This window comes from Cataglyphis hispanica, chromosome 25 (assembly GCF_021464435.1).
Source record: "Cataglyphis hispanica isolate Lineage 1 chromosome 25, ULB_Chis1_1.0, whole genome shotgun sequence".
Classification (NCBI taxonomy): domain Eukaryota; kingdom Metazoa; phylum Arthropoda; class Insecta; order Hymenoptera; family Formicidae; genus Cataglyphis; species Cataglyphis hispanica.
The window spans coordinates 2637976-2664298 of NC_065978.1; the positions used below are offsets into that span (position 1 = coordinate 2637976).

The 26323-nt window shown below is 31.6% G+C and overlaps 5 protein-coding genes across 24 annotated transcripts in view; 3 read left to right on the plus strand and 2 right to left on the minus strand.

The window, feature by feature from the left end:
• The first annotated feature begins 59 nt into the window (after positions 1-59).
• LOC126858374 (cohesin subunit SA-2) lies at positions 60-16351 on the plus strand. 2 transcript variants are annotated; one of them, XR_007688670.1, is made up of 19 exons: positions 60-520; positions 614-774; positions 866-1044; positions 1134-1307; positions 1396-1600; positions 1683-2012; positions 2093-3041; positions 3150-3383; positions 3480-3663; positions 3747-3933; positions 4002-4306; positions 4385-4596; positions 4668-4834; positions 5514-5565; positions 7284-7316; positions 7453-7629; positions 7750-7834; positions 7919-8001; positions 9809-9994. XR_007688670.1 is itself a non-coding variant. In XM_050608631.1 (19 exons), exons 1-19 carry the CDS (start codon positions 345-347, stop codon positions 16341-16343), a joined length of 3870 nt encoding a protein of 1289 aa, XP_050464588.1. In that variant the 5' UTR covers positions 60-344; the 3' UTR covers positions 16344-16351. The 2 variants fall into 2 exon arrangements, 1 of the variants encoding a protein (XP_050464588.1); XM_050608631.1 differs by lacking the exon at positions 9809-9994 and adding an exon at positions 16298-16351 and having other exon boundaries at positions 7919-7932.
• On the minus strand, positions 8313-16017 carry LOC126858368 (centromere-associated protein E-like). Of its 3 annotated transcripts, XM_050608614.1 has the most exons (11): positions 15877-16017; positions 15393-15481; positions 15252-15310; positions 10902-15064; positions 10526-10818; positions 10262-10440; positions 10013-10167; positions 9786-9875; positions 9641-9703; positions 9357-9473; positions 8314-9284 (listed from the first exon to the last, which is right to left on the minus strand). In XM_050608614.1, the coding sequence occupies exons 1-11, from the start codon at positions 15916-15918 to the stop codon at positions 9222-9224; spliced, it is 5313 nt and encodes a 1770-aa protein (XP_050464571.1). In that variant the 5' UTR covers positions 15919-16017; the 3' UTR covers positions 8314-9221. The 3 variants fall into 3 exon arrangements, with proteins under 3 accessions (XP_050464573.1, XP_050464571.1, XP_050464572.1); XM_050608615.1 differs by lacking the exon at positions 9641-9703 and having other exon boundaries at positions 8315-9284; XM_050608616.1 differs by lacking the exons at positions 9641-9703; positions 9786-9875 and having other exon boundaries at positions 8313-9284.
• Positions 16352-16503: 152 nt separating the features above from the next.
• Positions 16504-18017, plus strand: LOC126858400 (protein cornichon homolog 4). The gene is made up of 4 exons (XM_050608678.1): positions 16504-16652; positions 16900-16968; positions 17050-17303; positions 17392-18017. Exons 1-4 carry the CDS (start codon positions 16572-16574, stop codon positions 17456-17458), a joined length of 471 nt encoding a protein of 156 aa, XP_050464635.1. The 5' UTR covers positions 16504-16571; the 3' UTR covers positions 17459-18017.
• On the minus strand, positions 17391-20915 carry LOC126858401 (prostatic spermine-binding protein-like). Of its 2 annotated transcripts, none has more exons than XM_050608679.1 (2): positions 20853-20915; positions 17391-20435 (listed from the first exon to the last, which is right to left on the minus strand). In XM_050608679.1, exons 1-2 carry the CDS (start codon positions 20870-20872, stop codon positions 20099-20101), a joined length of 357 nt encoding a protein of 118 aa, XP_050464636.1. In that variant the 5' UTR covers positions 20873-20915; the 3' UTR covers positions 17391-20098. The 2 variants fall into 2 exon arrangements, with proteins under 2 accessions (XP_050464636.1, XP_050464637.1); XM_050608680.1 differs by lacking the exon at positions 20853-20915 and adding an exon at positions 20777-20845.
• Positions 20429-26323, plus strand: part of LOC126858372 (1-phosphatidylinositol 4,5-bisphosphate phosphodiesterase classes I and II) — a 74542-nt gene continuing 68647 nt past the window's right edge. For 10 of the 16 annotated variants that reach the window (XR_007688660.1, XR_007688663.1, XR_007688669.1 and 7 more), the window contains exons 1-17: positions 20429-20598; positions 20922-21068; positions 21628-21899; positions 21993-22077; positions 22174-22591; positions 22677-22797; positions 22882-23077; positions 23174-23501; positions 23569-23748; positions 23841-24050; positions 24134-24453; positions 24533-24847; positions 24972-25016; positions 25078-25279; positions 25376-25598; positions 25659-25980; positions 26067-26258. Coding sequence is in view for 6 of the 16 variants with exons in the window: in XM_050608625.1 (XP_050464582.1) it covers positions 20497-20598; positions 20922-21068; positions 21628-21899; positions 21993-22077; positions 22174-22591; positions 22677-22797; positions 22882-23077; positions 23174-23501; positions 23569-23748; positions 23841-24050; positions 24134-24453; positions 24533-24847; positions 24972-25016; positions 25078-25279; positions 25376-25598; positions 25659-25980; positions 26067-26258 (3678 nt within the window). In the remaining 10 variants the exon portion in view is untranslated. Of the gene's footprint in view, positions 20599-20921; positions 21069-21627; positions 21900-21992; positions 22078-22173; positions 22592-22676; positions 22798-22881; positions 23078-23173; positions 23502-23568; positions 23749-23840; positions 24051-24133; positions 24454-24532; positions 24848-24971; positions 25017-25077; positions 25280-25375; positions 25599-25658; positions 25981-26066; positions 26274-26323 lie in introns of all 16 variants that reach the window. The other 6 variants (XR_007688667.1, XR_007688666.1, XM_050608629.1 and 3 more) reach the window with 3 other exon arrangements.

A 26323-nucleotide genomic window follows, 5' to 3' on the forward strand; every position in this document is an offset into this window, starting at 1 on the left:
CGCTTTGTAAGTTTTTACGTTGGCGTTTCTGGAGGTCGTTAACTAATGTAACTAGCGAGGAACGCAGAAGAACGCAAAAAATGGATACAATTCAAGTTTGACAATTTTGTATATTTCAACTTTATCAAGCAAAACTATCGAGGAATACCTTTCTCACAAGAAACTGTCTTATTAACGAATTGTCAGAACAATATATATAGTTGTGATTTCTAACATTTTTAGTAAAGAAATCCTGATAAATCCGCTTCGTATACTGCTTCATGGATTTACTGCGGTCGACCGCGCGTTTTTTCTTCAGATATGAATTTTGTTGTTGGGCACATTAAAACGTAGAAAACGTCGAGATGATGCATAGAAGAGGTGGTAAGCGAATCCGGATGGATGATCCGGTGCCGCCAGAGTACGAGACACCAATGACGCCTATGACTCCGATGAATGACAATTCCGGCGGAGACGCAAATGACTCTTACAATGCTTACACACCTTATCAAGCGTCTCAGACTCCGCTACATAATCCCACGTAAATATCTAGTTTTTACTGTCATCTTTATAAAAAGGATATAAACTCATTGAATGTTAAGCGCAATTGTAATATACTATTGTATATTTGTAGTCCAGAACATTACTCTTCTGAGAGCTACAGTTCACCGGGCACATCTCAACAGCAATATCAGGAGCAGGGCAATTTTGACAATCAAACCCAATTTGAGGCTCCTATGACGCCTGCTGCTTCCAACATGAGGATTACAAGGAACACACGTGCCAGGATGCGTGGTATATACAAATATACATTTTATTTATATAAAACAAATATGGAAAATGTTATGGCAAATGATAAGAAAGATTGCATTGTTTAATTTTAAAGGAGGCATAGTGCAGCAACCCAAATACAAAGAGATTGATACGGATTATACTCCAACATCTAGCAGCAGAGGAAGAGGTGGTGGGGGACGAGGACGAGGCAAAAGGGCGCATCATTCGCATAGTCTGGAAGATGAAGCTAGTCTCTACTATGTTATTAGAAATAATCGTTCGTCACTCACTGTAAGTAAATTAATTATGAATAATATAAAATTAACAAGAGAACATTCCTGTATAGAAACATTTTATAATATAAATATTACTGGTTACAGACTATTGTTGATGATTGGATAGAAAAATATAAGGGTAACAGGGAAAATGCCCTGCTTATGCTTATGCAATTTTTCATTAATGCAAGTGGTTGCAAAGGTCGTATCACTTCTGAGATGCAACTGACTATGGAACATGTGGCGATTATTCGCAAAATGACTGAAGAATTTGATGAAGTATGTTTGCTAAATCATAATATATAATATTATAATATATTATAATAATTTACAATATTTTGATTACATAATTTTATCTTTTTTGTAGGAAAGTGGTGAATATCCATTGATAATGACTGGACAACAGTGGAAAAAGTTTCGTGCAAATTTCTGTGAATTCGTTCAAATTCTCGTCCGTCAATGTCAGTATTCTATTATCTATGATCAGTTTTTGATGGATAACGTTATTTCTTTACTAACTGGACTCTCGGATTCCCAAGTAAGAGCATTTAGGCATACTGCAACTCTTGCAGGTAAATCTCAACAAGAGACTATGTACTTACAAATTATATTTTGTGAGCAGAATGCATATTAACAGAACAATTTTATTTGTAGCCATGAAATTAATGACAGCTCTAGTAGATGTTGCCTTGACTGTATCTATAAATTTGGACAATACACAGCGTCAATACGAAGCGGAAAGACAGAAGGCCCGAGAAAAAAGAGCAGCAGATAGATTAGAATCTTTGATGGCAAAGCGAAAAGAGTTAGAAGAGAATATGGATGAAATAAAAAATATGCTGACATATATGTTCAAGTCTGTTTTCGTTCATAGATATAGGGATACTTTGCCGGAAATACGTGCGATTTGTATGGCGGAAATTGGAGTCTGGATGAAAAAGTTTCATCAAAATTTTTTAGATGATTCATATTTGAAATATATTGGTACAAAGAATTTATATATTATTATATATATATTAAATAAAGATAATATACATATTTTCATATTTGATATAATTTTTCAGGTTGGACTTTGCATGATAAAGTCGGAGAAGTTAGGCTCAAGTGCCTTCAGGCGTTGCAACCGCTATACGCTTCAGAGGAATTGAAAACGAAACTCGAGTTGTTTACAAGCAAATTTAAAGATAGAATTGTGGCGATGACATTGGACAAGGAATACGATGTAGCGGTACAGGCTGTAAAACTGGTTATCTCAATCTTAAAGCATCACAGGGAAATTCTCACTGATAAAGACTGTGAACATGTGTACGAACTTGTTTATTCATCGCATCGCGCGGTTGCGCAGGCAGCCGGAGAATTTCTGAACGAACGTTTATTCCGTCCGGAAGACGAAGCCGTGGTGGATGTTAAGACCAGACGCGGCAAGAAGCGATTGCCGAATACGCCTCTTATACGCGATCTTGTTCTATTCTTCATCGAATCCGAATTGCATGAGCATGGAGCGTATTTGGTTGACTCCTTAATCGAAACTAATCAAATGATGAAGGATTGGGAATGTATGACAGATCTCTTGCTGGAGGAGGCTGGTCCCGACGAGGAAGCGTTGGATAATCAGAAGGAAACATCCCTTATCGAATTAATGGTATGTTGCATAAAGCAAGCTGCTACAGGCGAAGCACCTGTAGGTCGCGGACCCACTCGGAAAATTTTGTCGGTGAAAGAACTTAAACAAGTTCACGATGATAAGCAAAAACTGACAGAACATTTCATTCAAACATTACCACTATTACTTGACAAGTACAGAGCAGATCCTGAGAAATTAGCAAACTTGCTGGCAATTCCACAATATTTTGATTTAGATATTTATACAAAATCTAGACAGGAGATAAACTTAGATTCTTTATTAACTAAGATCCATGTGATTGTTGAAAAAATGCATGATAACGAGGTTTTAGATACGGCGGCTAAAACTTTAGAACATATGTGTGTAGAAGGCCATGCTATTTTTACCAGGTATATATATTTTTATTACTTTTATTTAAATTAAATCTGTTTTGTTAAAAAGTTGTTATTCTGTTATTTGTTATTTTGTTAAAAAGTATCTAATTTATTTTCTTGTAGATGTGATGTCGCTCGTTCCACTTTGATCGACTCCATTGTAAATAAATATAAGGAAGCGATCGATGAATATAGAAATTTGATTGAGGGGGATGAGGAGCCAGATGAAGATGAAATATTTAATGTCGTCCAATCACTCAAAAAAGTTTCTATATTTTATTCTTGTCACAATATGAATCCATGGGGCATATGGGACTCATTATATAAAGATATAGAAGATGCAAAGGATCCTTCAAAGTATTTTTATACTTATACTTTTTTTATACTATTTTATTTTATATAAAATTTAATACATTCAAATGTATCATAATATAAATCAAATTGTCTGCACAGATGTTTACCATCAACTGCAGTTAAATATTGTATAAGTGCATGCTTCTTTGCCATTTTGTGGGGCCAAAATCATTTGATGGAAGCTGTAGATTCGGGCAGCCACGGTGAGGATGAATGTCGGCAATTGAAAGAACGATTGCACTCTTTTATGGGTTCAATGCGCCATTTCGTCAATGGCGATACGGTAATTATACTATTTTTTAGTAATTCGAAAATACAATTATCTTTTATGATAAATGATACTTACTTATTTTTAATATTAAACAGCCTTCACCACCGATTTTAAGGGAAGATGCATATAATACTATATGTGACTTATTAGTAATATTCTGCAATCAACTCACTACGCATAGTAATCCTCTGATGCATCAATTAGTGTATGAGCCTGACCAAGCAATGCAAAATATGCTCAATAGATTTATACAAGAATACGTCTTCTTTGAAGAGGAGGATGGTAAGTAAATATTCTAATATGCATTAATGAATTTTTATTGATTTATATAAGATGAAAATCTTTTGTAGATGAACACGATGAACATTCTAAAATCGAGGAACTGCATAAAAGAAGAAATTTCTTAGCTGGCTATTGTAAATTGATCGTCTATAATATGATTCCTACGAAAGCCGCAGCCGATGTATTTAAGCATTACGTTAAATATTATAACGATTATGGCGATATTATTAAGACCACATTAGGAAAAGCAAGAGATATCAACAAAACAAATTGCGCGCTCACAATGCAACAAAGCTTAAATATTTTGTATAACGAGATAGTGGCCGAGAAGGGCAAAGTGAATAGAAATAGTGAAGAGTTCACCGCAATCAAGGTGTGTAATTATTATTGTATTATTCTACATACAATGCAATGAAATGTATTAAAACCTGTGAAATATAATTACTCCCAGGAACTGGCAAAGCGATTTGCTTTGTCCTTCGGCTTGGATGCCGTGAAAAATCGCGAAGCAATTACAGCCTTGCACCGTGCGGGCGTATTATTCGCCATTACTCCACCAGATGGTATCGAACAAGATCCTACAGGTCCACCACCGAATTTACCATTCCTCGAGATACTGTCAGAATTTACGAATAAGCTTCTCAAACAGGATAAACGTGTTGTGTAAGTGCTTATTATTGAATGCAATTTACTTTTTATAATATTTCTTAACATTTATTATGGTGTTATTGCAGACTCAATTTTCTGGACAGACGATTACAAGCTGGAATGCCATCTTCACGAGGAGAAGATTGGCAGCCTTTACTCTTATACAGAAATAGTTTATTACATGGTGAAACTGATCAAGTTCCAGTGACAAGTAAACGAGCTTACACGAGGCGCAAGAAAGATCACTTGGCTGGTAAGAAATAATTTTATTATTGGTCTGTTTTTTTTTTTTATAGTTGAACTGACTGCTAGTTCAGACTTTTTTTTTCTCTATATTGGAAGGAAAAAGATAAATTCTTAATTAGTTAAAGGAAAAAGATAAACTCTTAACTAGTTAAAAAGAGTTAGGTTTTTTTCTATTGGAAGGAAAAAGATAAACTTTTAACTAGTTAAGAGTTTATCTTTTTCCTTCCAATAGAGAAAAACCTATTTCTTAGCCAGTTAAGCTCAATTTCAATTATAAAGAACAGACTTATGATTATCTTAAGAAGCATTTTTAATATATAAATGTTATTTGGATGTAATTTTATTTGCTACAATTAAATTAAACAAGGAAATGACTAATATTGATAAATTTATTGTAATTTTGAACTATGCAGGTATATATATATATATATATATATATATATATATATATATATATATATATTAATTTTCCCTATTATTTTTCTTGTGAAATTAAAATTATTTTGATAGATAATGTAATTCAAACTTCAACTCGAATTTTGGTAATCAAAGTGAAACCAAATTATCATGAACATCAATAACTGCGCAAGCACGATTGTGTTTATAATTAAAGAGCTATAAAATTTAAGTAATAATTTTAGGCTATCAATTTGTTTACTATTTAAATGATTTTATTTTTTTTGCAGAGGAAGAGGAAGCTGATGAACCTGATGAAGGTTCTGATCATGAGTTTGCAGGGTGAGTTAGGTGTACCCGAATAGAATATGATATATCTAATTATTCCATTCTGTCAAATTTATCATTAGTACAAATTCAACTGTAATTGCAAGTAACTGTTACATATAACTCGATAACACAAAAAAATCAGCAATGATTGATACTTAATTGTATTTAGTTATCATTGCATTCTAAAAACTAAATGCTTGTCTTTACTTGCTTTTGCAATGTGTGTAAGCTATGCTATATAGATAATATGTAATATTTGTAAAACTGAAAGAGCAGATACAGTTTCTGCATATATGAATGTATTTCTTCTCTTACTATTGCTATTAAATATTAATGTTGCTTGCAAAGTGTAGATCTGTAGAAGTAGAATGGTAGTAGTTTTATACTAATATTTTTTTCTATTTTACTGCCATTTTTTTATTAATGCTTTATTAATATTTATATAACTTACGATTTTTTATTTACATATAATTTTAATAATATGATGATTGTTATAATGAATTTATAGAAAAATCAATTAGGATCTAACACAGCAAGTTGAGCATGTAGCTAAACTTAATTATTATTTTGATATATATATACTGAAATATAATTTCATAATTATTGTAATTTTGCAGTTTTTGAATATTAAAATTTAAGCATCATTGCATATAACTAAATATCGTAATCTACATCTTTTCTTATAAAAAAGATATTTGCAATCTTTATTTGCAATCTACTTTTTGCAGTACAACTGCATGCTCTTGTGCTTAATATATAAATATTATTTTTTAAACATTTATATGAATATGTATAAATAAATGTAGCACAGAAATTGTATCTGTGCTATGTTTGCATGTTGAGTAGCAATTTTAATCGCTTGTTACAAGTGATTCAATCATTATAAAAGTTAAAGAGTATATTTTTAGAGAAATGTATATCTAAAAATATGTATGTAAGGGGCAAAAATTGTACAAAATATTCTTGTTATAATTTATTATACTTGGTGCCTCTTTTGATAACAAATCACATTCAAACTAGAATAAGAAATTATTAAGGGATATATAATATTGGATCATATTTAAGGATTATAATGTTGAATCGAATTGAATCATATTTTTTAAATATATGAAAAAGATCGTGCATAGAGAACGATGTGTGTATTTTATCGAGTAAACTCAAGTAAGCTTAGAACTTTGTATTCTCTTTATATATAAATAATATAAATTGGTGATAGACATGTGAATAAATATGTGGGATTACTTCAAATAAGACCTTCTACTCCCAGCGCTCCTAAATCCTATTTTATCAGAATTAAAAATTATCAGAGAAGCGTGACAAATCTTTTTTGTCAATCATTAATATAATATAAAGTACAAGAAAATTAATTATTTATTTTTCATATTTCCTAAAATTAATAATATCAACATTTTCTTTTTTATGACATGCCGTTCTCTATACCCATCATTCTTCACAATAATATGTATCATTTTCATCTCTATATTTTTTCTTGATATTATATTTATTTCAGAATTTTACTCTCACACACACATTCAGAGAATGAATTTAATAATTTAAAAGATATATGTGTATATATAGATCAATTTAAATATCAGCTTGCAAATTGATTATTCATATATATGTATCAATCTCTTAAAACATTTTTGTCCCTTTATCTCTCTAAATAACCAGATAAATTTCTATAGCAATTATTGTACTTTCACCTGAAAATGGACGTTTTCACATTTCAGCAAGCAAAAAAAAAAGCGTTCACGGAAAAATCAGTGAGTAATTTATTCTCTCTTAATATTATTTTGTAAATTAGACACACAAAAAGTAACAATAATGTATGTAATTTAATATATTAATTAGATTTAAAGGCAGCTATCTAATAAATGAATTGATATGATTTTACTTCAGATTACCAGTTAATAAAGTGGTGATAACACGTGGACCTAGAACAAACACTTTCTATGAGAATAATGACACTACACAAATGCAAACATCTCCTTCTACGACTCTAGAAGATACAGCGACGAGTCCTTTGCAAGATCTTGATAATAGATTTAAAGCATTACAAACACAGTCGTCACGATCGTAAGTATGGAAAGATAAAAAATTTATTCTACTATATATTATTATGAAATTATATAATAAATAAAATATATAAGCAACTATAATAATAAGTAATAAGTAAAATATATAATCTTTGAATAGACGAAGAAACCAAGAGCATGTAGAACACAGGGAATTGCGTAGAACCTCTAGGAACTCGGGCAAATATGTCGAGGGGCAATATATGGTAAATTTGTGCAATATTGCAATTTCAAATTGTCATAAATTACATGATGTTAATTATATATTAATGTAAAATAATATATTACAGGAATCTGATTCTGAGTAAGAAAACATAGTCTATAAAAGCTTTATTTCTTAAATTTAGACAACTGGATTGTGATATGTGTTCAGGTATGTCATTTGAGAATTATAAAGACATACTTAACTATATGAATGGCTTTCAAAAAGCAAATATTAATACATTATTATAATAGATCAGCATATTATCATATAAATAAGTCAAATTTAGTTTTTCTATCACATTTATTTTATTATACGTTATATTATACATGCAAATGAATTTTTCAGAGCTAGTATTGATGTTATCTATAAAAAAAAAATTTTTAGTCCTTTTGTGAGAGTGATCATATTTCTCTTTATACATTATATTCTAAGTAATACAATATATATATATATATATATATATATATATATATATATATATATATATATGTCATAAAAGTTTTAGTTTCAGCATTTAGTTACATGTATTGTGATATGTGTTTATAACATATATGGCATAGGAAAGCTTTTAGAGAGAAAGTATTGACAAATTATTCTAATAGATCAGCATTATTATATGTAAGTGAAGTTTTTTAGTTTTCTACGAGAGATTGAATTTATCTCATGATACATTAGACAAATAATATGCAATATTTGTATTTCTTTTATGTAAAAATGATTGCTTTAAACAAATTATTTCTCTTTTTATTTTAATTATTTAATAATTTTTTTTTTTAATAAACAGATACAATTTGTTGGCATAAATTTATTTGTGAATGCATTGTAGAGACAGAATAGACCAAATATACTTTTACAATTTTTAACATAATTGTAAAAGAGTGTAAAAGTAATTGACTTAGTAGTTGGCAAATATCAAAAATAATCTTCGTCTCATTACAAGCGATTTGTGTTTTTTCCCACATAGATTAAAGCAGAAAATAATTTTATCTCATTGTTCCTATATAGTTTGCAGTAACGCTTTGTACATTGAAATGAATTTATAAAGTGTTAATTAATTATTTATTAATCATGTGCTATTTACAATTATTATATATTAGAAGATTGAAATGATTTTATTTATCACCTAACACAGAATAACATTATGAGAAAGAATAAGAATGATTGCAGAGCAAAAAATTATAAGTCCTTATTTTTTCTATTCATCTACAATATAAAAAACATCTATATAATAATTAGATTAAAATACTCTGTAGGATTAATTATAGTAGGAAAGTTATTCTTTGTACAAAATTTGATCATATATATATATATATATGTATGTATGTATGTATGTATGTATATATATATATATATATATATATACATCATATCTACTCATCCAATTAATCCTATGGCATTCGAGATTTACGAAAAATATTACTGAGTCTGCGTTTGGGTGTGCTGGATGCATTCTGTTAAAAATATGTTTAATACATAAGATATAATAACTTAATACACAAAGATTTATATTTCTCTGTACTCACTTCATCTTGTCGTTTTAAAGAGAATATGTTTTTTAATGAGTGAGGAGTGATCATTGTTTTTCTATCCGTATTCCGTTCTCTTAATATGCGTGAATTTGGGCTTTTTAATTCATTACCCTGTCACAAATTGTTAAAAAGAACTTTCAATGATAATTTTAGTGATATGAGAAAAAGACATAACATAATGAAAGTATTATAAAAAATTTTTATACAAACTTTCTCTCAATGGATTTTTGAATTACACATAATATAGAAGATAACAACACATATGTGGAAACATGTACCTGCAATGACAATCTTCCCCCATTTTTACTTGGAGTTGGAGGACCAGGTTTTTTATATGATATCTAGGACGAGCATGAAAATGATCGCAAACATCGAAGAAGGAATAAAAACAATGGATTTTTAGTGACACAATTTGATTCTTACCTGAGATCTATCTTTTTTCCTAGGTTTTTGTTCTGGAAGAAGACTTTGGCTAAGACTATCGTTAAAATTATCTTCTACTGGAGAGCCCGTCTATAAAGAAGAGCAAAACTATACACATATGAAAACATGCATAACATTAGTGTAAATTACCAAAACATTTAACATATAGATACAATAAATACACAAGACATAGCATTGCTTCTTAATAACATTAAGAAGTAATTTACCTTAATCTCTTCTTCAGTCAAAGTTGAAGGAAGAAATTGCATTTCCGCTGGATAAGATGATTTTAGATGAGGTTTGCAGAGAGAGTTCCTCATTTGTAATATAGACAAACGGTCCACATCCGCAATAGGTAAACATTTGCCTCTCTTTATATCAGCTGAAATAAAAAAAGATATTGATTTAGATATGGAAAAGTAAAAATTTGATTTTTATTAACATATTCATATCTGTAACATGTGAACTCTCTATACCTAAATAAACATTATCAAAGATTTCTTCTTCATCCTCCGTTTTAAACACATTACCCATTGCTTGCATACTTCTAAGACTATGCCTTCTTTCGAATGTTTCTTCTGTTATTAGTGTTGTCACTTTTTGTGACATAGTTGCTTGTTGTGTATTTTCAGGTGATATCTCTTGCTTCTCTATTCTGCAATAGATTTGAATTAATCGATACTATTATAATTTGATTTAATTTTTTTTTATTAAAAAGATATTTTAATTTGACTGCATACTTGCAAGTTTTGCGCGAAATTGTAGTTGTTGGTTGATTTACTTCAACTTCCTTGTGCTTGGTTTGTAATTCTTTCAAACGGTGTAACGCATTTTCCTTTTGTTGCCGTTCAATCACGAGCTGATCTCCCAAAGTCCAAAGTCGTGAGTTTAAATCATCAGCATGTGCTTTATATTTATTGATTTTTTCTTCTTGTTTCTGACACATTATCTCCATTTGAGTCTGTAATTTTTCCTGTATGACCTTTTCGTTATCTTTATATAACTTCGTCATTTTCTCATTGTAGGCTATTTTCTAAAATGGATTTAACATTAGTATTGTAATAAGTATTAGAATTTATGTGAAAAAATTCGCAAATATAAACAGGTTTTACTTACCATTTTTTGCTTCAAATCTTCAAATTTCTGTTCGTATGTAACATCATATTCTTTTTTTATCCTATTTTCAAATTCTTGCTTTGCAATCTTGCTCGACATATCCTTTTCTTCACGTAATTGCTGATTCTGTTCTTTCAAACATTTCAATTCATCCTTCAGAGATTCCACTTCTTCCAAATTAATTTCCATTGGCGCCTTCTCCGCTGATTTTAGCTTTAGCTCCGTCCTAAGTTCGTCAATACTCTTCTCTAATTTCACAATTCTCAAACGCATGGTATCTATTTTATTTTTTAGATCTTTATTTTCGTTTGTCAATTGATTAATTTTTTGTAGTTTCTTCTCTATTTCTGTTTGATTCTTGATTTTGCTAGATTTTAAACTATTCTCGTAAAATGTGGCCAAAGTTGCAAAAGATTCTATTTCTTCATCAGATTTCATTACATCAGTTTGCAATGTTTTATGCTTTTCCATCTCTACATCAATTATCACTTTTTCGTCAGCAAATTGATCCTCTTCTACACTTGTTAATACATCGAGACATTCCTTTTCATGAATTGAACATAAGTAAGTATCATGCAATTGTTGTTCCGTCCACAAGAACTTCTTCCATAAAATATCGAATACAGATTTAATATTTTCTGAATAGACGATTTGAGATTTCGATAATATATTTTCAAGATTTGCCTTTTTAGCTAGCAACTGTTTAAATTCGTCACAAACAGAGCTCTCGATATGAAAAATATGTTGAAACTTTGTTAGTATTTCATTCCACTTTTTCTTGAACGATGTTAAAACAGTATCTAAATCGTTCTGTGAAGCAATCACTTTTTGCAAAGAATTTTTGAAAGATTCCTTATTTTTTATAAGGTTCTTAAGATATTTATTTCGCTTCTGAGCTATTATTTCTAATTCTCGTATTTTATTCTTCAAACTGCAGACTTCCTCTTTGTCTTTTATATAGTTATCTATAAGTATTTTTTTATCTGCCAAAGTTTTATTCAATTCAGCATTTGTGCAAGACAAATGCAGAATAACTCTCTGAGATTTATGTAATTCATCAAGAGTCATCTTAATAATATTTGAAATATTTATGACTTTATGATCTGTATACTTATATTGAGGTAAATGATATAAATCCTGGTCGAGAAAATCAAAATCCGAACATGTTTCTATAATTGTAGAATTTAACTTTTTTGTTGGATGTTCCAATTCTTGACACAATTTTACAATTTCCACTTGACTTGCATCTATTTGCTTACAGTGTTCCTTCTTTATTTCAAGCTCTGCACTCATTTCTCTTAATGCTTCTTGCAATTCTGCTGTAACCTTGTCTTGATTGTTAATCTGATTTTCTAAATTGAAAAATTTGGTTTGATACTCATGCAATGACGATTTTGTGTCTTCAAGTTCCTTGTTCAGTATTTCCTTAGAGTTATCAAACTGCTCCTGAAGCTCTTTTATGTGTAGACACTTTTCTTTCAGAGCTGCTTCCTGAGTTGCCAAAACAGCATCCTGGCTAGACCTTATTTCTTGAAGATTAATAATTATTTCTTTCATCTTCTTTTCCATAATATTTGTTTCGTTTGTTAGCTTTATCATTTTAGCTTCTGACATTAGTAATGCTTCTTCTTTCATTTTTATCTCTTTATTCTTTGCTTCAAGTTTTTCTTCATGTGACTGCTCCAAATATTCTTTTTCTTTTTTTAAAGAGGTAACATCCAAAAATAATTCGTGAATCTGCGTTTTTTTCAATTCCATTTGTGTGTTTGTGTCGTTTAATTCTTGTTGTAATAAATTGAGCTTATCAGTAGCATCTTTGAACTTTAATGATATTGTAGCGTTTTCTGATTTAAGACATTCCAAGTTGTCACTTTCTTCAATTTCTATAGTTTTACAGCGTTCTTCCATTGCTCGACTTTTTTCTTTTAAGTTTTGCACAGTTTGTTTAGATTCATTTAATTCGTTGCAGAGAATTCTATTCTTTTCTTTCAAACTACTTATTGTTTTTTCACTTTCTAATAAATTTTGCTGTTGTAATAAAAAATGCAATTTTGCATTTATTATTTGATTAATTGATAATTCCTCTTTATTGCAATTGAGATTACATTCTAACTCTTTTTTTTCTTCTTGTATTTTGTTATAGCTATAATGCATTTTCTGATAATCACATTGCAATTTTTTAAATGTTGGTTCAATATTTTGTTGATATTTAATAAAGATTTGTTGAGTTTCTTCTTTTATTAATTTTACATCTTTCACATTCTGCAACTCTTTCAACTGCATCATAAGAGAATTTAATAATAATTCTAGATTGATTAAATTATTTCTTAACTCAAGTGCATTTAATTCTAAAACAAGTTTTTCATCTCTGATTTCTCTTAAAACTTCAACTTCCTGTGAGTATTTGTGGATAGTTTCTTTCTGTTCATTTAACAATAAATCTTTTTGCTTTTTATCTTTTTCAATATCAGCTAGTTCTATAAGATATTGCTTATTTTGTTTTTCTAAAACTGTAATAGTTAATTGTTGTGTAGATAAGTTTGTATTTTTTTCATCTATTGTCGATTTTAGTTCATCAATATCATATTTATATGAAACACATGCTGCGTTGTAATTATGTAATAGTGTGCCAATATATTTCATAAGATCATTAAGTGTCAAATTATCTAAATTGTCAGTTTCAACTTGTATAAATTGATTGTCAGAACATAAAATATCTTTTAAACTTTTATTGCAATTTTCAATAGAAGATTTAAGTGAGTCTCTTTCATCAGTAAGTTTATGAATATGTGTAAGATGTTCTGTTATTTGCAATTTTGTTTGCACTAGAATATTGTTTAAATTTGAAGAATTAATCTTTTCTTTTTCAAGCAATTCATTCAAATTCTTCATGTCTGTTTTTGAATTAACCAATTCTGTATTTAATGCAGTATTTGACTCTTCTATTTTAAACAATTCTTTTTCCCTAAATGAAAGTAAGTCTTTCAAATCTTCATTTTGTGCAACAAGAGATGTTTTCTCTGCTTGTAAATTTATAATATCTGTATTTGATATTTCTAATTTTTTTTGCACATTATTTAATTCTACTTGCACTCGATCCAGCGTTTCCACCTTTTTCTGCAAATCTCTATTTGATTCCATTGCAGTTTTATAATCCTTTGTAAGAATATCTAATTTCCCTTTTAATGTATCAAGCTGAGCATGCAATATAGCAGATTCTTCTTTAGCTTCCTGAAGTTGAATTTCAATCACAGAACTTAGAGCTTCACTAACATTAAGTGACATTGTGGTAGAAAATGGTAAATCTTCAACTTCAAAACTTTGTTCTGTACCGAAATTTTTGTCCAATTCTTTGATACGTGCGCGTAATTCTTCATTATGTATTCTAAGTTCTACCAATTCTCTATCTTTTGCTTCAATTTTGCTTGATAAAGATTCTAAGGACTGTTCACAATTTGTAAAATCTTCTTTATAACGTACATATGTCCTTTGCACACAAGACAGCTTTTTCGATAGAGTATCTTTGTCTGTCTCTAATTTATTAATTTCTTTTTGTTGTTTGTTCAATTGACTTTCCAAATCAATAATATATTTTTTATAATAATTCTCTTGTGAATCATCCTTTGTCTGAGAAGGCTTTGGGGTACTTGGTCTCATTTTTTCCTCTCGTAATGCCTTTACTTCCATTGATTTTTCATTAAGTTTTTTCTGTAATTTCTGTATTTTTTCATGCTGAATCATGATGTCATCCCGTAAGTCTGCATTAGTAAATCGTTCTACTGCTAAACTACATTTTAAATCTCTTAGTTCTCGAATTCGGTCAGTCATAATTTTTTTACTACGTGTAGAACAAGCTACAGGAGAACTGGAAAATTTCTGCATGGGTGGTGTTCTACGACTATTTGCAGTTGTTGATGTATCTTCAACCTCCATAATGACTTCTTTTAGAGTTTCTTTAGTGATGTCTCTTCCAAGCGGCAAAACATTTTCCAGAAAAGCTTTAACTCTAATTTGTGTTTCGTTCTTCAAATTGTCACACATATTGTATTGCAGAGAATGATGTATTGCAGACAGCATTCGGCATGCATGTATCAGTAATAAAGATGCAATATATATATGTTCTGTGTTATCATCTTTGTTGACTTTAAAACTAGGATATTCAGCTATAAAAATTGATAATATAAAAAAATGTTATTTTCTAAAATTATAAATAAATGAAAGTTTTATATCTATATTGCTGCTAATGTTTCAATTCATGAAATTTTTTTGATTATAGAAATTTAAAATCATATATTTAGGAAATTTAATAACAAAAAATATGAAATATATAAAATTATATGTATATGCTACCTTCTAAAAATTTGATAATAATATCTTCTTGATTATAGCTCTCATGTTTCTTCCATTTTCTGTAATACAGTAAATTAAATGATGCATTAAACATAGATTATATACATATAATCTATTATAACATGTGAATTATATACTTACATTAATTTTAGGAAATTGATATAAAATTCTCCATCATGTAGTTCTGTTGTACTTTTTATTGATTCTTTTTGCACTTGTAAACAATCAATCTATAAAATTTAAATGTTTATTCATAAAGAATTTTTTTTTAAGAGTGCCTCGAATTTCTAAATAAAAAATTGTAAACTGAATCTTAATATGTATTAACCACATAAAATATAGCCACATAAAAATATGTAATATACAGAAGGTCAATGTAGATGTAAGGTAAATAGGTAATGGATACTATCTCACAGAAAATATGAAAAAAATTATATCCTTATAATTTAATGACTTAAACATTGCTTAAAAAGTTGCAAAGATAAAAGTAAAAGTTATGAAAAATTGTGTGTGATTGATTAGTAAACATTAATAGAAATTTATACATTTATTTAGCAAAATTCCATATGTAATGAAAATTTATATATCGTGTGTTTTAAGCATACGATATATTTGAAATAATTACCCATTCTATGATAATTTTTTCCCACAATTCCATATTCAACATGCGCTATCGTATTTATAGTCGTAAAAAGTTTAGAATACGCGTAGCGTGTAAAATTTCTTTCATTGTACAGTTACAAATAACATCGGATATAAAGTTCGTTTGATTTCGAACAACGGATACATTGCAGTCTGGACAACCGGATCAATGTAATGCTTCTAGATCAGACCAACTAAGTAATCGTAAATTTACTAACATTACCAATGACCAATCATTTTCTGTTTTGAAAAGTGCAAATAAGTGCGAATTATCAGAATTAATTCGTAATTAATTTGTCAATATCTTTGCTTCTGAGAATATTATATTTATTGTTGCAGTTTGACAATTTTTGATCAACGATTTAATATCATTAATCTTTCCCCTCTTTTTTAAATTTCTTTAGGAGTGCAGAAGTCCAAATGAAAGAAGTCTACATGTGTTGTGCGTAGTAGGGGATGTAAATTTTAGAAGTGATGCCATTGGTAACACCGTGAAGTGTGTATTTTTTTTTTGGAGGGGGGGGGGTCAGTGTTTCATTTTACGGAAGTTTACGACGGAACTCAACCGGCGAACGGGGATTTGCGTGACGAAAATTACGAAGGGGATATTCAACGATCATCGTAACTGCAAATCCCATATGATCCGCCGTTTTTTTTTCACGCGGAAATAGCAGCGTTATGGGCCTAATTTCGGATCCGCTTCTATTCGCAATTGCGTTGATCGACACGGGTTCTGTTTTGTTTCTCCTCGTGTATTATGTATCCTTTATTATATCATCAATGTATTTAATATAAATCTCCTTTATATGTTCATTAAAACTAAGGACAAAATAATCGGCTTGATATATGGATAAGGAATTTTTTTTTTTATTGAAGGTTATTTTCTTATTGGCAGCCATGCAGTGGCGTCTTTTTCAAGTTTCTTTTAGGAGATAATCGAAAATATAATTTACAGTCAATCAATTGTTATTGATGGGCTATTATTCTCCTTGACCGAATTGTAAAGATTATAACGTTATCGGATCTCGAGTGTGATTATTTGAATGCGCAAGAATGTTGTTCAAAATTGAATATGGTAATATGTTAAAATAGAATGTACCTATTATATGTACATAAAATGCAGTATAAATTATTTATTCTCAATTTTGTATTACAGGGAGTGTTGCCGAAATTAATAGCACATACATTTTTGGTATTTCTTTTAATAATACATGGACAATTAATATTAACACTAATGAACATACCAATGACGATATGGCTGTTTTATGAATATTTTGGTGTTCCCAGTGGTAATATGGGTGTTTATGATCCTACAGAAATTCACAATCGCAGCCAATTAAAAAGATACACACGTGATTGTATGATTCATCTTGGATATTGTCTTGTATTCTTTTTCATTTATCTTTATTGGTAGGTATTGCATAAATATAAAAATTTTTTATATACAGCAAAAGAATGAAAATCGAAGGGAGAGATTTATATTTTGTTTGTTCTTTAGCATGATTGTGGCGTTACTCAAGGGAGATCCCATCAATAGAAACGACGACACTATAGTAGATTTATAAAGACATTAAGGCGTTATTATAAATCTTTTTTATATTTTTTTTTATTTTTTATATATTTTTTTTTTTTATGTTATATCTATATAAGAATATTTTAATTCCATTGTATACATATTTAATGCATGGTACATCACATTCTCTATATAATTCAATATTATCCAAATAATGATATTGTTTAGCAGTTTTTCTTTTTTTATCATTGTTTAAATATCTAGGTGAATATATTGCTCTTGAATATAATTGTTATAATTTATGGTTCTTATTTATTTCAGACTAGAAATAGATAACTTAAAAATAAATATTTTTTATTTTTATCTATTCTCTAACACTTGATCTTTCCTCTGGTTTGAAGGCCTTAAATTGTTATGCTAAGTCTAAGTCTATGAAATAAATAGGAACTATATAAATATCAAATAAATACCAAATATACCAGTGTATCCATCATATTACTGTTTGTTATAACTTACATGAGTAAGTTTCTAGTCGTAAAAACGTAAGCAGAAATTTGTGTTATAGCAAAGATTGTGTTTATAATGATAACAATATAATTGTAATATTTTAATATTACACATTTTATTGTTTAATTCATATGTAGTATCTTCGAGGAAGCGTGATTCTATTGCAAAGATACTCTTTGTGGATAAAAATTCCTTTTCAAAGGATTTATTGCATCAAAAAGTTATTCTTTCAATCCAAATGCGATAATAGTCTAAAACGAATATTTTTCAGGAGAGACGAACTGCGACCCGATTTCTTGATCGCCTTGTATCACGCGGCTCTTCCTATCGACTATCTCATTTAAATGAATTCTGAAAGCGAGATAAGAGACGCTATCGTAGGTACGAAAGAATAAACGAGAACACGCGATGTCGTCGTCATCGTCGCCGCCGCTCTATTTCACGTGTTTGTCATGTCAAGTTGATTTAAATTTAACGGCAGTCAAATGAGATTGGATCGATTTAATGGGCGCGGTGAAGGTGATTAGTCTACACTCCCTCATTGTGGAAGGGGGCCTGTTTATTTTTAGATCAAATTCAATGCACAATCTATACAAGTTTTGTGTGTGTGTGTGTGTGTGTGTGTGCATATGTATGTATGTATGTATGTATGTATTATGTATGTATGTATGTAATACGCATGTGTTACTTGTATGTTTGCACGCGCGGATTTTTATCTCGTATTTTCCCGAAAAATCCAGCACCCTCGTTGGAGAGCGGTGAACCAGACTATCGAGAACCTATTTAATTTTCGTTGTCGCTGTTGCGTCGTCGCGCAAATTACTCGGAACTAATGCAAAATCGATGCTACGCGGCGGAATCTCGGAATTTGCGGAACAGAGAGAACCGCAAATCAATCGCCGTGTGTAATAATGCGCTGGCAATATTGTGAGATAATATCGAGAAGGGGTTGCGCAACCCTTTAGTGCCGTTAACTCTCGACGCTGTTCGCGCCCTCGTTTACGCTTGATTTGTCTTTCTCTCTCTCTCTCTCTCTCTCTCCCTTTCTATATTTTTTCTAGGTAGGATGTTTATACCCATTTTCCACCGATTGAAGCAGTCACTTTCCACGCGGGAAAGTGATACTGCAACACAATATCCGCGTATTTTCCAAAGCTAAAAAAATATGAGACTGAAAAGAAAAAATGAAGAAAATGATTTTTCTTCTCGCGAGAGTGATATATTTAGAGAAAATTTCCTATAATTGCGTTAGAAATAAGATTACATTCAATCCAAAAATAGATGAAGAATCTTTCGATTCAAATTATACGATGTCATCATTTAATTAAAGCCGAGTTAAGAAAGTTTCTGTAAATTATAGTATATAATCTATAATCGCACGATTCAGGGTCGATGAATCAGCGGTTTCATTTGTAATAAAGTTCGATTGAAAAAAATTTCCTTTCTTATCTATGCAATTGCGCGATAATGTCATTTGAAAGTGATAAATTAACAATAAGAGAATTCGTTTTTTCTTTATCTATATACATAATAAATATTGTATAATCTTCAAAGAGATAACGAATCGTAGGAGATCAAGGAGCCGCGATACGAATTCGAGCGCAAGAGGCAAGCGCGCGCCTCCGTAGAGCGCCTCCTGGTGTTGACGGTGCGGACGGCACGGTGCGTGCGCTCGGTGTTCGGTGACAGTGCTTGTCTTCGGCGCGCGACAGCACAGAACTCACGGGAGGATGCTGCTGTTGATACTGATTCGGAGGGAGCAGCCAATTTGGACGAGCACCGACGAGCGAGCGAGCGGCTGAGAGCGAGAACGCGCGCGAGTTTTCGCGGCTCTAAACCGCAGAGATCGGAGCAATTTTCGTCGTCTACCTCGCGTGGTGAGTCCTGCGCGCGCGCACGCGATTAAGGACACCCGATTCGTTCTCCGGACAATCGGCGCGCTTCCCCTGGGTGGTGAATGAAATGTCTTCGCGGGCGACCTTCGCACTGTCGCGACCCGGTTGAATGTGACTTGGATCGACAAACGGGTCCGACGTACATCTTTATGCTCCTCGAGGACACGTCGAGTGTACGTCCTTAAAATATATATAACCGCGAGATATATCCAGATTGCGACGACGACGACGACGGTGACAGTCGCCTTGGTACCAGCAGCAGCGACTAAGATACGGTGATCCAGCTGTTTCTAAATGCTTGAAGTTTCAATGAAGCTTATGTCGTCGACGTCGGAGTCGTCGCCGTCGGAGTCGCCGTCGAAGTCATCATCGTGGTTGCTATCGCTATCGCCACCACCGTCGGAGTCGTCATCGTCATCGTCGTCGTCGTCGTCGTCGTCGTCGTCGTCGCCGCCGTCGCCGTTGTCATCGCCGTCGTCATCGTCGTCGTCGTTCTCATCTTTGTCATTATCGTCATCTTCATCATCATTGTTACCGCCGTTGCCATTGTCTTCCTCGTGGTCAACATTCGCAACGTGCTCTTTAACATCGCTATTGCCGTTCACCATGTCACTTGTCGGTTTGCATCTATAAAAAAGAGTCAGTGCTGAACAGTGTGGATTTGTGATAGCAAGGAAAGAGAAATAAAATGCAGGCGAGTAATAAGAATATAAATATCACTATGTATACAAAGGCTGTGGAGGTATCCCAGCAACTGCAGGATGGAGAGAAGTTTATCAAGTGGGACGAGGTTTGTGTGTATTTTTAATGTTATGACTAGTTAATAGTTTTAATGTCGAGCGCTAGTAAAAGTATAAATGTAAAAGGTCACTTTAGGCATAAAAATGTTACTTCCACTTTGCTTAGTAAAACAAAAAAGTCAAATAGTTTACGATGATAGCTCTCCAAGATAATGAAATATTATATACCTTTCCTGAAACATCTACTTAAATGTATTGCTTCTGTCAAAGAAAGATTAATAAAGCATTTAAAAGAAATACATACATATATAAATGGAGAGTCATATGATAAAAATAAATCTTTCATAATACCAAATGTGCTATGTAATCATAGGATTCTGGAATGGCAACGCCAGTGACTTTGAAAGTTGATAAATATGGTTTTTACTTACATTGGGTGGATCAAAATAATGAAATGGATATGCTGGACATAGCAATTATAAGAGATACACGAACAGGAAAATATGCAAAAATACCAAAGGTATTAATTTCACATTTATTACTTTTAATAAATATTTTATGTATCATTATCGAGATAGAGAGATATTCATAAGTTATTAGCTTATTTACTTACATCAATATAGCAGAAACAAATACTCAAAGATGAATAATCAAAGAGTGTCTCTTGGTTTTTCCATAATTATAACAATGACGCACAGAGAGCATCATCACATAATAATTATTGACTAATTTATAAATAGAACATTACCTACTTTACATACCATACATAGCTTGCTTTTTTTATCACATCTATTCGAACCAATAGCAGATAAAGGTTCCGTATTCATTCAAATAATAGCATACCTTGTTAGATCAGTTTTCCTATAAATCAATAAACAAAACTTTGAATGAACTGACATGCTTTTGCATGTAGCATTGTGATGTTTAGCTCATTATATAAAACTTTTTATTTGTATTCATTGCGACATTCAACATTAGGGGGATTATATTTATTTATAGTTTTTAAATTTTATATGATAGAGGATTAAAAAGACATGTATATGTGATGTATATACAATTAAATTAAATTTCTCTTATAGGATCCAAAATTACAATCTTTAGTAACAATGGGTTCTCAAGATTCCTTGGAAGACAAAACTTTAACAATTTGTTATGGCTCTGACTTTGTCAATTTAAATTTTATTAATTTTTGCACAACACGTGCAGAAATAGCACAACATTGGACAGAACAGCTTTTTCAACTAGCATATAATTTGATTCAACTAAATACTAGCACAACTATGTTTTTACTCAAAGCGCACACCAAACTGACACTTACAGCTGATAAATCAGAAAAAATACCAGTAAAGAAGTAAGTATAATATTGTGTACAATATAATGTAATTTTAGTATTATTTATATAAGAGAAAAACTGTTATCTTTATATTTTTGAATCTCTTTGCAGTATAATAAAAATGTTTACGCAAAACAAAGAAGATCGCAAGCGTGTTGAAAAAGCACTCGATATTTCTGGCTTTCCATCTGGCAAAGTGAGTTTTGTTCTCACTATCGTAAATATTATTCTTGAAAGAAAATTTGCTCCAAAATATTTTGTATATATCATTTATGATCATTTTGTTTCTTAGAGCGACGTTATACCATTGTCAAAATTCCAATTTGAAGATTTTTTCAACTTTTACAAATCTCTCACTCAGAGATCAGATGTAGAAAAAGTATTTGAAGGGATTGTTGGCAATAGCAAACGCAGATTGATGTCTGTTGCACAATTCGTGGATTTCTTGAACAAGACACAGAGAGATCCACGTCTCAATGAGATACTATATCCATATGCAAATGAAGCGAGGGCAAAAGATATTATAAATCAGTATGAACCTAACAAATGTAATGCAAATAAAGGCCAACTCAGTTTTGATGGATTTTTGAGATATCTCATGAGTGAGGACAATCCGATTGTTGCTATCTCTAAATTTGAATTGTCCGACGATATGGATCAATCGCTGGCACATTATTTCATAAATTCTAGTCACAACACATACTTAACAGGTATGAATATTTTCATAATTATTTTTTACATGCTGTTTATAATTATTTAATTTAAATGATTGTAACACATAAAATTTTCTCTTAGGGCATCAACTCACTGGAAGGAGCTCTGTGGAAATTTACCGTCAATGTCTTTTAGCTGGTTGCCGATGCGTCGAACTAGACTTTTGGAATGGCAAGTTCGATGAACCTGTTATTGTTCACGGGTATGAATAACCATCAATAATTTTCTGTATATAAAGAAAGCATATGAGTAATCTATAATTAAAAATAAAAATGTCTTTTTATAGATATACATTTGTACCTGAAATAAATGCTCGAGATGTGATAGAGGCAATTGCTGAGAGCGCTTTTAAAACTTCTGAATATCCGGTCATTCTCAGTTTCGAAAACCATTGTAATCCAAGGCAGCAAGCCAAAATCGCTCAGTACTGTAGAGAACTTTTCGGGGAAATGTTACTTGATGCACCACTCGAATCGCACAAGGTATTTTTAGATATTACGCTTAATGAATACATTTTTAGTAATTGTATGCAAGAAAAAATTATGATTGTAAGAAATGTTTTTTTTTTTTATTCTCAGTTAGAGCCAGGTCAAGAGCTCCCACCGCCATCATTACTAAAGCGCAAAATAATAATAAAAAATAAGAAAAAACATCACCATCATCATAAAAAACATCAGAAAAAGCAATTAAATACTGCTAAAGATACTCCCGAGAATGAAACAAATGGGACTGCGAATCCATCCGCTGTGGGAGAAAACGGTCCACCGCCGGATATAATACCTCAAAATGAAATGGCTGATGATGTTGCACCTGAAAATGAACAGCAAATTGGGAATGGCGATATTCCTCATCCTCCCATGTTACAACAAAGACAGGGTAGTAAAGATAGTGCTCAAGATGATGAAGGTTGGTAATAAAATAAAAAGCTATAAATATATTTATGAAAGCATATTTAATGTATTTGTTTTTTTAGACGATGAAGATGAAACGAGTACAGAAGAGGATGAGTCTAATGTGGAATTGAGAATGGGCGACAAAGGATCTGCACCAGATAAGCCATCCGCGGCCAAAGAGACAGAGGCAGGTGCCGAAATTTCTGCTTTAGTTAATTACGTGCAGCCTGTACACTTCAACAGCTTTGAATCGGCTGAAAGTACGTGATGTATCTTAATGAGAAGAATTCTAATGCGTTCTCTTCGTATATTGCGAAGACGATAAATTTTTATCATTATATCATTTGCACAGAAAAGAATCGTATGTACGAAATGTCATCTTTTGACGAGAAACAAGCTACGACTCTCTTGAAGGAGAAACCACTAGAATTTGTAAATTACAACAAACATCAATTATCCAGAGTTTATCCAGCAGGAACGCGATTCGATTCTAGTAATTTCATGCCACAAGTATTTTGGAATGCGGGCTGTCAGCTAGTTGCATTAAATTATCAAACACTTGGTATGTAAAATTTTAGTATATTATTTAATGTATTTAGTCTTGCTTTTTACGTTAGTGAGTTTGATTAATTTGATTGGTAACAGACCTGGCGATGCAATTAAATTTGGGAATATTTGAATACAATCAACGTTGCGGTTACCTGTTGAAACCGGAATTTATGAGAAGAAAAGATCGGCGATTAGATCCTTTCGCCGAATCTACCGTTGACGGTATTATTGCGGGAACTGTTCACATTCATGTGATATCTGCGCAATTTTTAACCGACAAAAGAGTAGGCACTTATGTAGAAGTGGATATGTATGGTTTACCGGCGGATACCGTAAGAAAAAAATTCCGCACAAAAATCGTGCCGAATAACGGTATTAATCCCGTATATGATGAAGAACCATTCATATTTAAAAAGGTGAAATAATATTATTTACATATTCTGTTTTGCTAAATAATTCGTTTCTATAATAATATGTCGTTTTTACATTCCTCAGGTAGTTTTGCCGGAACTTGCCTCGATAAGGATTGCCGCATATGAAGATTCCGGACGTTTAATCGGTCACAGGGTACTACCCGTAGTCGGATTATGCCCAGGATATAGACATGTAGCACTAAGAAATGAATGTGGGCAACCGCTACCATTAGCAAGTCTATTTTTAAACGTTATCGTAAAGGATTACGTTCCTGATGGTTTGAGCGAGCTTGCCGAAGCTTTAGCGAATCCTATCAAGTATCAGAGCGAAATCGAGAAGAGAGAGAATCAACTGTTAGTTCTTACGGATTGTTTGGAGGCTCCAGAAGAAATTGAAGTATGATTTAAAACAACGCTAAATGATTGAATATTTCCTTTCGTCTCCTTTCTCTTTCCTAATAACTAATAACTCAAATTTATTTTTAAGTCTACTAATACACTACTATCACATTTTTTTGTAGGATAAGTGTAAAGTTAGCGATGCTCCTAGTTCTGCTAAGCCAGCTGTAAGTTTTCTGTATGATTTAACTATCCTGTAAGGTGTCACTAACAATGTTATTTTTGCAGGAGGAAGTTGTAAAGGCTAAACGAATGCAGTCTATGGGTGAATTACCAGGTCTTGTACCTCCTTCCAGCAGTTTACATAGTAGACCATCTATTGGTGGCTTAGGTAGTTCGGATACAGTGGATGTAGAAGACGACACTCCAAGTCCTGCAGTTCAAGCAGTTGAGACATCTATAAATAAAAGTCCAGTCAATGCTAGCAATAGTGAGTGTTTTTGTTTTTTTTTTATCTTAATTATAAATATTTTTACCTTTTTTTCTTATCTTGTACTATATATTTTGACAACTCTTTTCTTTATAGTAAGTGACGAAATAGTGGCTGAAAGTTTAGAGAAACTCATGGAAAATAAATTAGTCAGGGAGAAGAAGATAGAACTCGAGAAGAAACTTGAATCTCTAAGGAAAAAGCATGAGAAAGAAAAAATGCGAATGCAATCGCAAAAAGGTTCGCTCGATGGCGAGAAGCATAAATCGAAATTCTACATGAGCAATAAATTGGTGAAGCGGCTATCAAGCAAAAATATGTAAGCATATAAACGAGATGACGTTAATTCCGAATTTTACAATTTTTAATTTTATTTTAGTAGCTTTTCGAGCGAAGTGGGTTTAAGTACCTTAGCTATAGCTGAGTCTTCTGAGTACTCAGAGAACACAGAGAATCGCGAGGGAAATGATGGGGCGTCCAGAGGTTTGCCTAGAAGTCAAAGCGAACGATTTTTGGCCATATGTAAGGTGCATGTTCAACAGGAACGTGAACTTCAAGAAAAATATTACGAGAATCTTTTTACGACTGCCGAAAAAGTGATGAAAGCATCGCAGGCCAATCAATTGAAAATGCTTCAAGTACTTTTAGAGAGAGAAACCGCCGATGTTAAACGAAAACTGCAGGCTACAAGACAAGGCGAGGTATTTTTAGTTAATATATTCTCTGTACGACGAAATATATAAAATAATGAAAATTAACATTGCATATCTTTTATTATACATTTAAGATCAAACAATTAGCCAAAGTACATAAAGATAAAGCCGAGCTGGAACGCATAAAACGAGAAGTTGCAAAATCGACCGTAGAGAAAGCTGTGAACGAATGCACGCGCTTAACAAAAATTTTCGATAAGAAGAGAGCGGAGTTGGAAAGACAACATGAAGAAGTACGGCAAAGGCTGGAAGAAGAGCGAGCCAAGGTTTGCATTTTAAAAGTAATGAATATTCTTGCTCGTGCAATATCTCACTACTAAATTTTTTTCAT

What these genes read in the sequence shown, in the direction of transcription:
- LOC126858368 (XM_050608614.1), bottom strand. Translation starts at nt 15,918, where the DNA reads ATGTTGAATATGGAATTGTGGGAAAAAATTATCATAGAATGG. An exon ending in TATTATCAAATTTTTAGAAG is followed by an intron (nt 15,065 to 15,251) that starts GTAGCATATACA and finishes CAATTTTTATAG; the next exon opens with CTGAATATCCTAGTTTTAAA. An exon ending in TGACTGAAGAAGAGATTAAG is followed by an intron (nt 9,876 to 10,012) that starts GTAAATTACTTC and finishes TCTTCTTTATAG; the next exon opens with ACGGGCTCTCCAGTAGAAGA.
- LOC126858400 (XM_050608678.1), top strand. Translation starts at nt 16,572, where the DNA reads ATGGGCCTAATTTCGGATCCGCTTCTATTCGCAATTGCGTTGATCGAC. An exon ending in TGTTTCTCCTCGTGTATTAT is followed by an intron (nt 16,653 to 16,899) that starts GTATCCTTTATT and finishes CGAATTGTAAAG; the next exon opens with ATTATAACGTTATCGGATCT. An exon ending in TTTTTCATTTATCTTTATTG is followed by an intron (nt 17,304 to 17,391) that starts GTAGGTATTGCA and finishes TTTGTTCTTTAG; the next exon opens with CATGATTGTGGCGTTACTCA.
- LOC126858401 (XM_050608679.1), bottom strand. Translation starts at nt 20,872, where the DNA reads ATGACTCTCCATTTATATAT. An exon ending in ATGACTCTCCATTTATATAT is followed by an intron (nt 20,436 to 20,852) that starts GTATGTATTTCT and finishes TCTTTTTTATAG; the next exon opens with ATGCAAACCGACAAGTGACA.
- LOC126858374 (XM_050608631.1), top strand. Translation starts at nt 345, where the DNA reads ATGATGCATAGAAGAGGTGGTAAGCGAATCCGGATGGATGATCCGGTG. An exon ending in GCATACTGCAACTCTTGCAG is followed by an intron (nt 1,601 to 1,682) that starts GTAAATCTCAAC and finishes TTTTATTTGTAG; the next exon opens with CCATGAAATTAATGACAGCT. An exon ending in GATGCAAAGGATCCTTCAAA is followed by an intron (nt 3,384 to 3,479) that starts GTATTTTTATAC and finishes TTGTCTGCACAG; the next exon opens with ATGTTTACCATCAACTGCAG.